General features: G+C 43.5%; 1 protein-coding gene across 4 annotated transcripts in view; it reads right to left on the minus strand.

Moving 5' to 3' along the window:
* Positions 1-12,708, minus strand: part of RPS6KA1 (ribosomal protein S6 kinase A1) — a 180,558-nt gene that overhangs the window by 37,131 nt on the left and 130,719 nt on the right. For all 4 annotated transcript variants that reach the window (XM_066573002.1, XM_066573012.1, XM_066573020.1 and 1 more), the window contains 4 exons: positions 9,644-9,725; positions 5,409-5,489; positions 5,233-5,312; positions 4,962-5,068 (listed from right to left, as the gene is read on the minus strand). In XM_066573002.1, the coding sequence (XP_066429099.1) occupies positions 4,962-5,068; positions 5,233-5,312; positions 5,409-5,489; positions 9,644-9,725 (350 nt within the window). The remainder of the gene's footprint in view (positions 1-4,961; positions 5,069-5,232; positions 5,313-5,408; positions 5,490-9,643; positions 9,726-12,708) is intronic.

Raw genomic sequence — 12,708 nt, forward strand, 5'->3', positions numbered from 1 at the left:
TAGATGTGGATTCTTCTTAGGATATCACTGTAAACTACTCAGAAAAGCCCTTCATAGGGCATTGAAAAGAGGAAAGACTTGCTGAAATCGACACAACTTGATACACTACTGAAGTAATTCGGAAGACAATGGCCAACATTGGTCAAGATTGAAGAGGTTATGCTGAAAGCTCCTGCTATAATATACTGTAGATGAAATAATTTAGGATCCCACAAATGCAGACATGATAAGCCTGCAAAATTACGTCACCCATCAATGGTCTCAATGGTCATAAACGTAAGAGAATCCATTAACTGTACTACACTAGGGTTTGTGTACATGGCAATGTGTCCCTATCCATTGATCCATGTTGAAAAACTATTCAACAACTAAGAAAATGGGACTTTCAGCCTGTTAATTATATTGTCTCATCTGTGGGGTATTAAGAATTTCAAGCTAGGCCTTAGAAAGAGCAGCTTGGACCAGAGAATTTTACATTAGCTGTTCCTCTATTCCCTCTTTGTGAGAAGTGGGCAGGTTTAGGATATGCAATAAGGTTACTGGAAGCAGAAAGTTGACACACATGAACTTTATAAATATATACTGTCTATACATAAGCCGTCACTTATACTTTGCTACTTTTTCCTGATGGCATTGCATGCTGGTAAAACATGTCATGGGATATTGTTTTGAGCCTTTGGTATCTGAACACAGAAAATAGATAAATATAGGAAAATTTAGGTAAACAGGGAAGGCTTTGGTGTTCGGACCCTTCTGTCCTTGATACCAAAAATTTAATAGAGCATGAATTAATATCTATAGAAGCCAAACAATAACAGTCAATTAGCTAGGACTGTCATATTTAATGGTTTTGTCATCTTTTTGTTTTGACCCAGTGGTTTTTTTAATGTGAGTTAACAATACAGTTTTAATAGCCTGTTTAGGAAAGACCGGATCGCTAGTGATGCATATAGCCCTTTAGGGACAGGTGTTATATAGAATTCAGTATACTAGCATAAAAATACTCATGACCCTCAAACGTAAAGCAAGGGGAACTTTTTTAAATTTGTTTTATTTATTAATGATGAGCAGTCTGTGAGACACATAATAAAGAGGGTTTGTACAATACATATTAATGTAGATAGACATATTCGTACTTTAAAAGTTAACATCAAACTTGTTACTGTGTCTTCCAAACTATCCGTCTGTAACTTTATTAACAATAAACATTTTCAAACTTATATAAACCGTAAGTTGAGTTTTGCTCTTCCTTATTTTGGGTCTTAGGGGTTACAGGTCTTCCAGGCGCTTGTCAATGGGGGGGGGGGGGGCTGTTAGGGGGTGGGGAGGGGGAGGGAGGGGATTGACGTGAATTAAGTTTAAATTTCAGTTGGTGATCAGAGTAGAGTAAGAGTTTAGCCAGGCTCCCCATATTTTTTGGAATTTGGCCGGGCATCCTCTGTTTTGGTATATGATTTTTTCATACGAGGTTACAGTGTTTACGTTTTGGATCCAGTGCAGGGTCGAAGGGGGCTCTGTTGCCATCCATTTCATGGCTATTTCTTTGCGGGCCAGGAATAGTGTCTTCTGTAGGAAGACCCGAATATGGAATGGCCACACCTCCTCCTCCAGTAGACCAAACAGCGCCACCTTAGGGTCTAGTCCAATGGATAATGGGGGTCGTAACAGCGAGTTTACAAGATTTATTACTTCTGACCAGAACTCCCTAACGTACTGACATTCCCAGATCAAGTGCCAGAAGTCCGCCCTTGGTTGGCGGCATCTCTGGCATGAATCCGAGGTCGTATTGCGCATTTTGTGTAGTCGATTGGGAGTGAGGTAGGCTTGGTGTATAATGTATAGTTGGATTAGCTTGTTATTTACGGCTGGTGATACTGACAGGTGGGATTCAGAAACATCCTGCCATTCCTCAGGTGTAAGGGAAGCAATGGCAAGTTTCCATTTATCATATGCTGGGGGGGGGGGGGGGGGGGTTAGGATCTATTTTAGCTGAGAGGAGATGTGTGTATAAAGCTGATATTAGGCCTTTGGGTCCTTGGGATTTGAGAATGCCTATTGTGGGGAATTTAGATATGCGGGCCGAAGGGGGGGGGGGGAAATTGGGAGTTAAGTGCATGTCTTAACTGAAAGAATCTGAACAGTTGGAGGTGTGGGGCCTGTAGTCTATCTCGCAGTTGTGTAAAAGTGGGGAGTATTCCGTCTATATATAAGTCTTTTATTGTTTGTACCCCTTGGGCGATCCAGTATTGTGGGTCTGAAGCAAGGGGAACTTGTAACATTGAATATGCAGACATCATGATATAGAGCAGGGAGAGCGGAGCAGACTGTGTATAGTTTTGTGGAAACAGATTTAATAGAACTTGAATTTTATGCATTTACATCTCTGCTTATTCTATGATTAGAGGTCCAGTGGGAAGTCATATCAGCGATAACCATTTCTCTATGCAGAGTCATACACAGCTGTCAGTCACTGATAGGACCACCCAATGGATCTTTACGCTAAGAATAATCCGAGAATGAAATGAATAAAATATAAGTTATACTGACTCTTTCCACAAGACTGTATATCAACTGTCTTAGCTCCTCCTGCTCCACAACATGATGGTTGCCATTTGGACAAGTTAACAGGTTGTCTTTAAAGAGAAGGCAATGCTGATAACACAAAGATTGAAATGTGAATTACTAACTGGTGCACCATTTGTGTTCGGGCTACATTTCACATCTGTGTCGTAGGCTTCATTCGGAGCCTCCAACACAGAACCAGGACAAAATCCCAGCAAAACAGCACAGCAAGCTGCGCTATTTAATCTGGTCAAATTCTGGCTGGTATGCCGGCAGCTGGATGATCCCAATTAGAATAAATGGGGTCTGTTAGGAGCTGCCAAGATCTGTCATGTGCAGGATCTGGTGGTTCCAGAATTTTTGTTTCCAGCTCAGAGGAAATCATCCAGAAGCCAGGCCAAATTCATACGTGTCCCCTAACAGATTTTGGTCAATAAAAACCACATGTATGTTGCTGTATGGAAGATAAATTTGATGCTCTTAAGCAATATTTACACATTACATTGCAGAAATTTCTGCGACTCCAAAATCCATTCTATACAACTGTACAAGGTTGATTTTGCAGCACATGCATGAATTTGTCTAAGCCTCATTCACATGAATAGAAGTCCTGGAAAATTCTGCAACAAATCTGCTGCAAATGAATATACCTTTAACCCCTTAGTGACAGAGCTTTTTTGCTTTTTTCCATTTTTGTTTTTTCCTACTCCCTTTTAAAAAAAGCGTAGCTCCTTAATTTATCCATCGACGTCGCTGTATGTGGGCTTGTTTTTTGCGGGATGAGTTGTATTTTTCAATGGCACTATTTATTGTACCATATCATTTACTGAAAAACGTTTTAAAAATTCTTAGCGGAGAGAAATGGGAAAAAAAACGACATTCCACCATCTTTCGGTGCGTCCTGTTTCTACAGCACACAAATCGCAACAAAAACGACCTGATATTTTTATTCTATGGGTCAGTACGATTACTACGATACCAAACTTGTATAGTATTTTTTTTGCTGTAGTACTTTTTTTTTTTAAGATATTTAATTTTTTTCAATTATTTTCTGCGGTCATTTTGTGCGCGCAATACCTTTTTTTTATTTTTTCGTCGACGTAGTTGAGCAAGGGCTCATTTTTTGCGGGATGTCCTGAAGTTTCCGATAGTATCAATTTGGAATACATACGACTTTTTGATCGCTTTTTATTGCGTTTTTTCTGGGAGACAGGGTAACTAAAAAAGTGTATTTCTGGTGTTCTTTATTTTTTTTTTTCAGACGACCTTCACCATGCAGGAAAAATAATGCACTACTTTGATAGATCAGACTTTTACGGAAGCGGCGATATCAAATACATATTTTTATTTTATGATTTTGATTTTTTAATAATGGATATGGCAAAAGAGGGGTGATTTAAACTTTTATAACTTTTTTTAACAATTAAAAAAACTTTATTGATTATTTTTTTTACATTACTTTGAAGTCCCCCTGGGGGACTTTAACATGCGATGCTTTGATCGCTCCTGCAGTATGACGTAATGCTATAGCATTACGTCATACTGCTTTTTTACAGGCAGTCTTTCAAGCCACCCTGTGTGGATGGCTTGATAGGCAGTCTGCTAAGGCAGCCCTGGGGCCATTCATTAGGCCCCCGGCTGCCATGACACCTGCACGGCTCCCCCGATCTCACCGCGGAGGGGCCGTGCGGGACCCCCGAACAACGTTCGGGGGATTTAAATGCCGCCGTCAGAATTGACAGCGGCATTTAAAGGGTTAATGGCCGAGCGCACCTATTGCCCCGCGGGTGTCAGCTGTAATAAACAGCTGATGCCCGTGCTGTATGGAGGGAGATAGCGCCGCTACATCCCTCCATACACGTCCTGCAACAGCAGGACGTAGTTTTACGATAGGGCTGTCACTAAGGGGTTAAACATGTGCCTGTCTTTCCTGGATTAAAGAAAACGTTGTTCTGCCCCTTAGTATCACATGACACCGCAACATGCCACACCATTATATATTCAAAGTATCCAAGCAAAACAGATTCTAGTTTGTCTGATTTAGGCCTCTCTCACAAAAGGCGCTTTTGTACAGCGTTTAGCGCTGCGTTTTCAGCACTGTACAAGGCTCCCATTCATTTCAATGGGGCTGCTCACACAAAGCTGAAAACGCTGCATTGAAAAGCGCTACATGTTCTATTCTTGGCCGTTTTCAGCATTGTGTCTCCCATTAAAATGAATGGGCTGCGTTTTCAGCTGTGCTGAAAACGCTGTAAATGCAGCGTTTTTGCAAACGCCCTGTGTGAGAGAGGCCTCAGATCTCCAGATCCTCGGTCACCGTTAGACAACATATTTAGACCACCACTTCTGTTTGTCGTGTGTCCTAAACAGATGGATGAGCAAGTATTGGAGGTACATACTTTTCAGGTTTTAGATCACGGTAAATGATTCCAAGGCTGTGTAAGTGATCCAAACCCAAAGCCAATTCAGCCAGGTAAAACTTTACATCCTCCTCAGTAAACATTACCTACAATAAAAATAAACACGCAAGACAAGATTGAAACAGGTTGTATGCTTTACATCTCTTGGTATTGAAGATATTGCAACAGGAATGAGCATAAGGTTCAGGGAAGAATAGTTCTTGGTGAATGGTTTTGAGCTACGGGGCAGACATGCAGCTTCTGCACTGACCTCCTTTGAAAGACGTGTAAAGAGATCTCCACCGCGTAAGAAGTCTAAGATCAAGTAAAGTTTCCCCTCCGTTTGAAATGCTGTAACCAAAGGACATAAATTTCAAATCATGCTTATGCAGCAGCAAAAGGAATCATTGAAAAAAAACAGGAAATAATTTCATTGAGCGATTTTACCATAATGGAGCCTGACAACAAATGGATGATTAACATCAGCCAGAATATCCCTCTCCATCTTCGTTCTTACTCGATCTCGCACTGAAAAGATGGAAGAGAAAAATTTAGTAGGAACCACTACCTGTACATTTTATCAGCAACTAGAAAGCCCCGATAATGATTTTGTGGTGCACATAATGACTGCTGAACTGCAATAGAACCTAAACTGGCTACATCCATTCAAGCTGGTGATTGTGCTTGTAAATAGTGTACATGCAGGGTTTACAGCATTCTTGTAAAAGGAGTATACCCATCTCTGCACTTCCTGGTTGAGATGAGAAATCCGCAGTTGATTTTTCAACCTCACTGGGTGTTACAGAAACAGCAGAGTTAGCAGCCTTAGGCCTCATATCCACGGGCAAAAGAAGAATTAAAATCCGCAGCGGATTTTAACTCTTCTCCCGCCCGCGGATCCGCACCCCATAGGGATGCATTGACCACCCGCGGGTATATAAATACCCGCGGATGGTCAATAAAAGTGATTTAAAAAAAAAAAAAAAAAATGGAGCATGGGTCTTCTGCGGAGACGGCTCCCGCAGACTTCTATTGAAGCCTATGGAAGCCATCCGGATCCGTGGGAGACCTAAAATAAGAATATACTCACCTGCTCCGGATCTTCCCTTCGCCGCAGCTTCATCTTCTCTCAGTCGCGGACGGATCTTTCTTCTTCAGGCCGGCGCATGCGCGCGGCGCGCAACCGACGTGCCATGCACATCCGCCGGGCCGAAGAAAGAAGATCTGGCTGCGACGGAGAGAAGATGAAGCCGCGGCAAAGGGAAGATCCAGAGCGTGCGAGAGGCGAGTTAATTCTTATTTTAAGCGTTCATGTCCGCGGGGCAGGAGAGACCCGCTACGGATTCTCCATGGAGAATCCGTAGCGGCCTGATTTTCCCTGTGGACATGAGGCCTTAGGCCTCAAACCCACGGCAGGGTTAGATTCAGACTGCGAAATTTTGAAGCGGAATCAAACCCGGTGCCGGCCAGAGACCCTATACTCGCCTGTCAGGATCCGTGGTGACTGCCTGCGCTGGCGCGCATGAGCATCGCAGTGCAGGGCATGGCGCTGTTGTTACGCTGGCGATAACTCGGTGACTCGCTGTGGGACGGACGGCTTCCATTGACTGCAATGCAAGCTGTCCATGCTGCGATTCTTCCCCGCAAGCGGAAAATTGCAGTTGATTTCCGTTCAGGGGCAGGGAAGAATCTTAACATGGCATGTCTAAGGAAGGACATTGCTGTAGAATTCGCTGCGGGCACAGGCAATGAATTCCGCTGCGATTATCAGTTCATGGGCATTAGGCCTTACTTTGTCTCCGCAACTCCCACTGGAGTGAGTGGGTGTTACGGAAAAGGTGTATCAAGGCACGCTATGCTGTTTTTGGAGCACAGGAGTTACACAAACAGCATAGCATGCTGTGCTTCACAGGTTCCGTAACACCCAGTCACTTCAGTGGGAGTTACGGAGACAGTGATGTTCGGGAAACCAGCCATGAGTTTCTCATCTCAAACAGGAAGTGCTGAGACAGGAATACACCTTTAAGGGTGGCGTGCAACTTCATGGCCCAGAGCTTATCCAATTATAGTTTCTAGTCAAATCCAGCACATACATAAAATTCTAAACTTTTTTCATATTTAAACTTATTTAAAAAATGTTTCTATCCCCAGACATTCCAGGAATAATGTTAGAGAAACTCCACCTGCAGTTTATATTGAGGAGCCTTTCTGATATGAAGGTGGTCATACTACTCAGCCTTGCTTCTTTGCAGTACCAATCTCTGACTTGTTCAGTATCTCTTCTGACATCAGAGATGATGTAACTTTAGTAGTAGCTGCGCCACATACCCAATGGGGAAGGAAGCAAAACTGAGCTGGTGTGACCAACTTGGAACAATTAATGAGGTGGACAAAATAGAAACAGCAGGTGGCGCTATTCTAATACTCCTGGAATATCTAGGGATAGAAACATTTTTAAAGAAGAAGTGTAAAAATAAATTATGTAAAGGGTAGGCTAATTTAACTTTAAACAATATATTTTGTGAAATAAATCTTCCCAAAAGTCAACGGTTAAGGGCTCATGTCCACAGGGAAAAGAAGAATTAAAATCCGCAGCGGATTTTAACTCTTCTCCCGCGCGCGGATCCGCACCCCATAGGGATGCATTGACCACCCGCGGGTAGATAAATACCCGCGGATCGTCAATAAAAGTGATTTAAAAAAAAATGGAGCATGAAAAAATCTGGACCATGCTCCATTTTCATGCGGGTCTCCCGCGGGCTTCTATTGAAGCCTATGGAAGCCGTCCGGATCCGCGGGACACAAAAATCATATTTTACTTACCCGCTCCGTTTCTTCTCTTCGGCGCCGTGCCATCTTCTCTCAGCCGCGGCCGGATCATTTTGCTTCAGCCCGGCGCATGCGCGGGGCACGTCACCGACGTCATCGTGCACATCCGCCGAGCCGAAGAATGAAGATCCGGCCGCGACGAGAGAAGATGACGCCGCCGCGAAGAGAAGAAACGGAGCGGATCGGAGGTAAGTTTATTCTCATTTATTTGTATTTTCGGCGCTCATGTCCGCGGGGCAGGAGGGACCCGCTGCAGATTCTACATGTAGAATCCGTAGCGGGCCCGATTTTCCCCGTGGACATGAGGCCTAAGAGTTATCAAAACTGGAACAAAAGAAAAATGCAAGATTGCCCAAAAGTAAAGAGATTCTATTCATTTTCCAGAGGTCTTTTTTAAAATGTAAGACATCTGATTAGTTGCTATGGGCAACTGCTTAACCAGTATAGATAAACATTGTTCTGGGTTATTTTAAAGTGACCCTCCAAAGCAAGGCACAAAATTTGTTCCAGGACCAAAGGGTCATTTCAAATCCAAGCAGTCAGGTGAGGGGGGCAGGAATAAAAAAAAAAATGGGTTTATGCAAAAGAAGTTTGGAAAGCTGCAAACTGTGGTGGAACAAAATAAGCCATACCCATCTTGCTTGATTTCTTGCTCCTCCAGTTCCACCACAGCCCTCCCACCAGGGACAATGTCAATACCCAGCAAGCAGGGCTCACTGTGCCTGGAGACAGGGGGACGTGAATGACTGAGCTGCCTAGTGGCAAATCACAATGGGAGCTCTTCAGTGCTTCTGAGCGCTTGCTGCAGTCCTTCCTACTTACCCCAACCAGCTACCTCACAGGCTGGGGTGGGGTTTACACCAGTGCCTCCATGCACTCTTCCTTCTCCCCGGATGTCTCCTTGGCCAGCGGAGGGGACTGTCATGGCACCTAAAAGCACCTGCATCCTCCTCTCTCCTCTTCCCAGTTAGGTCCTGGACAGGAATGGGTGAGGCTTACTCCTTATAGCCAGAGTTGCCAGTCACAGCAGCAGGGCCTGTACTTTAAGGAGCAATGCGGCAACACTAGCCTCTTAAGGCCCGTTAGACATGTTTCTGCAGCATAAACGATGGACGATGAGCTGATCGCTCAGTGTAAATAGCGGCCGTTCAGTATTCAATGGTCGCTATGCTAAGTCAATGGAGAGGGGTGGGGGAGCGCAAGGAGAGAAATCTCCTGCAGCTGCCCCACTGTGAGCCAACGACACTAGCTACGTGCAGCAACACGGGTGCTAGTATGTGCAGGGACGAGTATCTGGCATAGTTTGCCCGACATTTGTCTCGTATAAATGGGCCTTTACACCAGCGCCTGGCTTCAGCTTAGGTGTCTATTTTTCTACGATTTAGTAAGTGAAATCTTTGGTAATATCTGTAATGCATGCAGTTTTGCTGCCATGTGTGTCATGACACCACAAATGAGCCCACTCAGATGCTATCACCCAAGGAATCGCATAAACCTGGAGCTGGCACTGCCCCTGCTCACTACTTACAGCTACAGCAGAGATGACCTCCCGACAATTAGACATGTGACAGCAGCAGGTACAGTGAGCCAGTGATACGCTACAGAGGTCACATGTCCCTGTTGCAGGTGATGTCATTGCTGGCTCACTGCAGCAGGGACTACAGAGGTCAAATGTCCCTGCTGTAGGTGATGTCACCGCTGGCTCGCTGCAGCAGGGAGTATGGACCAGACACTGGCCGAAAGGGAGCAGCTTATCTGCTGTAGATCCACCGCAGTGAGCAGCTTTGCAAAAAAAAAAAAAAACGTTTCCTAGATAACCACTTTAATGATTGTACTGCATAAAAGAAATCCACCTTTAAGTGTAGCTTTCTTGAGCACTTTCATTGCATACAGATGGTTGTTGTCAGGAGGGGTGATTTTCCGAACCAGAAATACCTGTAGAGGGAAAAAAACAAAAAAACAAAATGTGTAAAGCTCATATGCCAGGGTTTGATTTTAATATAAGAACTGCATACTAGACTTTGCTCTAGTTACCAATAAGAAACAAGAGTCAATCATCCCACTAAGGGTTCATCCACAGGACCACGATTTCACCGCCTATAAATTATGCAATGCACAGCCACATGATAAGCAGTGAATGCAGTCAATGTAAGTACATGGATTTTCATTGTTCTGTTCACATTAGCGTGTAAACATTGCGTGTAGATGTGTGCGTGAAAAAGATCAGTGTGCGCTCTACTTCACCGTGTATCATGCAGGAACAGCCCTTTTCTATTCTATGAGCAGAGCATGCAACGCTGTCCATACGCAATACATTGCGTATGGGTGACGTTGCATATGCAATGCCACTATGAGACAGGGCGGGGGAATTTAAAAAAAGTTACTGCGCAAGACCGTGTGTACATGAGGTACGCTGTCATGCGCAGTGCACCATCACTGACGTATGCAGAGATAGCCGGCTCTTCGATGGATCCACACAGCATTTTACACATACGGCCATAAGAGTGAGGCCTAAAGCAAGTATGTATAGATGAATAAACCTGGTATACCTCATACATTTCTCTATATATAAATACTCTTGCAAAAATAAATGAGGATCAGATCAATTCATAAATGAAAGGTACTTTCTGAAATCACTGTTAATGCTCAAGGCACAGAATGTTCTGTCAAAAGTGCACGGCTCAGAGCATTCTGTGGTATTGCTTGGCTCCATTGTGCTGCCCATTGTTTTGCATACTGTGCTATTCTTCCTGTCAAGGCTGATGGAAATGGAGATAAAGTTTCCGACAAGTGTGACATAGCCCAAGATTGCTCTTAAAAAATATTGTTTTAATTTGTACCATCAGGTGAAGTCAGGTGGCGCTCAGGACGTCACACTTCTGAAATATTTCTGTAGGGTTTCCCCATAGAGAAGCATCATATACACTTAAAACTATCTATAACTGAAACTGGTCAACATGAACGGAGATCGCCTCCTTAGGCAAGTAGAGTGTCAGACAGCCTTATTACAGCTGCAACCCCAAACATTGCTCCTGCTTTTCCAGCGGTTTTACTGAGCATAATGTGACTAGAACATTACAGACATCATATGGGTACGACAACATGATGGAATTACAGCTATGTGAATCTGACAGAAGAATTTTCAATAAAATATTTAGGGAGAAAGAAATATCACTAGCACTCATAGATCAGCAGCAAAACGGTAAGATGTGCTGGACAAAATACTAGAATTGAAATTCATCGGTTTTTTATGTAGTCACATATGCGATCCGCACCCATAGGGATTTGTTGGGCTGATTGCACGCGCGGGAAAACAACCGCAGCATGCTCCATTTTTGTGCGGTTTTCCCACATTGAGAGCTCCCACAGGTTCCACTGAAACCAAAGGAAGTAGTCCGGTTCCGTGGCAAAGACGCAGCTATCAGTGCGTCCGTGCCGTGGACTGCGGGAAAGCAGTAGTTTAAAAAAAAAAAAAAAAAAGGCGGCACAGGGCATGTGGATCCACCGAGCAGAAGCAAGAAAATCTGGTCTGCACGTAGGAGAGCCTTGCAGTATCCGGAAAGGTGAGTATTATGTATTATCTGGCCTCATCTCTGTTTCTGTAGACAAAATGCAAAGAGATGGTCAGGTCTGAAGCCACAAAATAATGTGATACAGTATAAAAAATCAAAAACCAGGGCAGGACCACCACATATAAAAGCAGGTACCCTTGAGGCCACACACCCCTCCATGTTTCAAGGATAGAATTGTTCCTTGTGGGGAGTCTAGCAGGAGTTCGATATCAACACAATGCCAGATTCCATGTGAAACTTTAGTACAAGACCGAGCCATCCTCCATTCCTCCAGTTAGAATTGATGTTTAAAGTCTTGTTCTCATAGTTCACAATGTTTTGATGGCTTCTAGAACTTCAAACCTAGAGATCGGTCTAGAAAGAGGCCAATTGAATGATTGTTCTGGAGAAAATTTGAAACTTCTCTCAATTGGGGTTGATGGGCATTTGTATTTTCTCTTCGATTATAAAAAGGTATAAATATGCAGCAAATGTATTCACAATTTTTTTTATTTATTTATTTTTTTTTGGGGGGGGGGGGGGGGGAGGGAGGGAAATTAGTAATTTTATGCCTGCCAGTCTAAAAGATATCTAATCCTTTCCTTAGAGACTTTAAAGATAGAGTTGTTTGCTCAATAGTACCCCAGTACAGTTATGTGCGTAAAATTGTATATTCGTTTCTTGAACTATATCACCTTTTACCGCCAAAAGACTCTGAAGCTTGGCCCGCGACCTAAATATCTCTTCTGTTCTATGACATGTGGGATTAGCATTATTTAGGGAGTCAAAATAGTATTAAAATTGAGAGGTCAGGGTAGTTAATTCTTCCTCTTTTAGCCCTAGAACAGTATTTTATAAGTGAACCTCTCATATAGGCTTTGTGGACAATCCACACTGAGAAGATGCTAGAAACTGACTGAAAGTTATATGGTAAACAATTCTGATTAGTGTTCTGGGTGGAAAAGAATATATTCAGTCCCCAAGGGAAGGAAGGAGAATAGGGAAAATTATTGTGTAGTGATAAAGACACAAACAAGATCCAATCAAGTGATGGTTCCAATCTCGGTCTGTATAACTTCCCTCAGTCCTCTGACATCCAAGGGAAACTGCCTCATTCTTCCTATTCAAGAATTGATTTAAGATAAAAAGACATGAAGACCGTGCCAAACATCATACAGTTCCTCTCTGCAAAAGCGGGACTATAGGAGTAGATAATCTGGATCCAGAAGTGGAGTTCAGAGTTGGATCCTTAATAGAGATGAGCGAGCACCAAAATGCTCGGGTGCTCGTTACTCGGGACGAAATTATCGCGATGCTCGAGGGTTCGTTTTGAGTAACGAACCCCATTGAAGTCAATGGGCGACCCG

This window comes from Eleutherodactylus coqui, chromosome 1 (assembly GCF_035609145.1).
Source record: "Eleutherodactylus coqui strain aEleCoq1 chromosome 1, aEleCoq1.hap1, whole genome shotgun sequence".
NCBI lineage: Eukaryota > Metazoa > Chordata > Amphibia > Anura > Eleutherodactylidae > Eleutherodactylus > Eleutherodactylus coqui.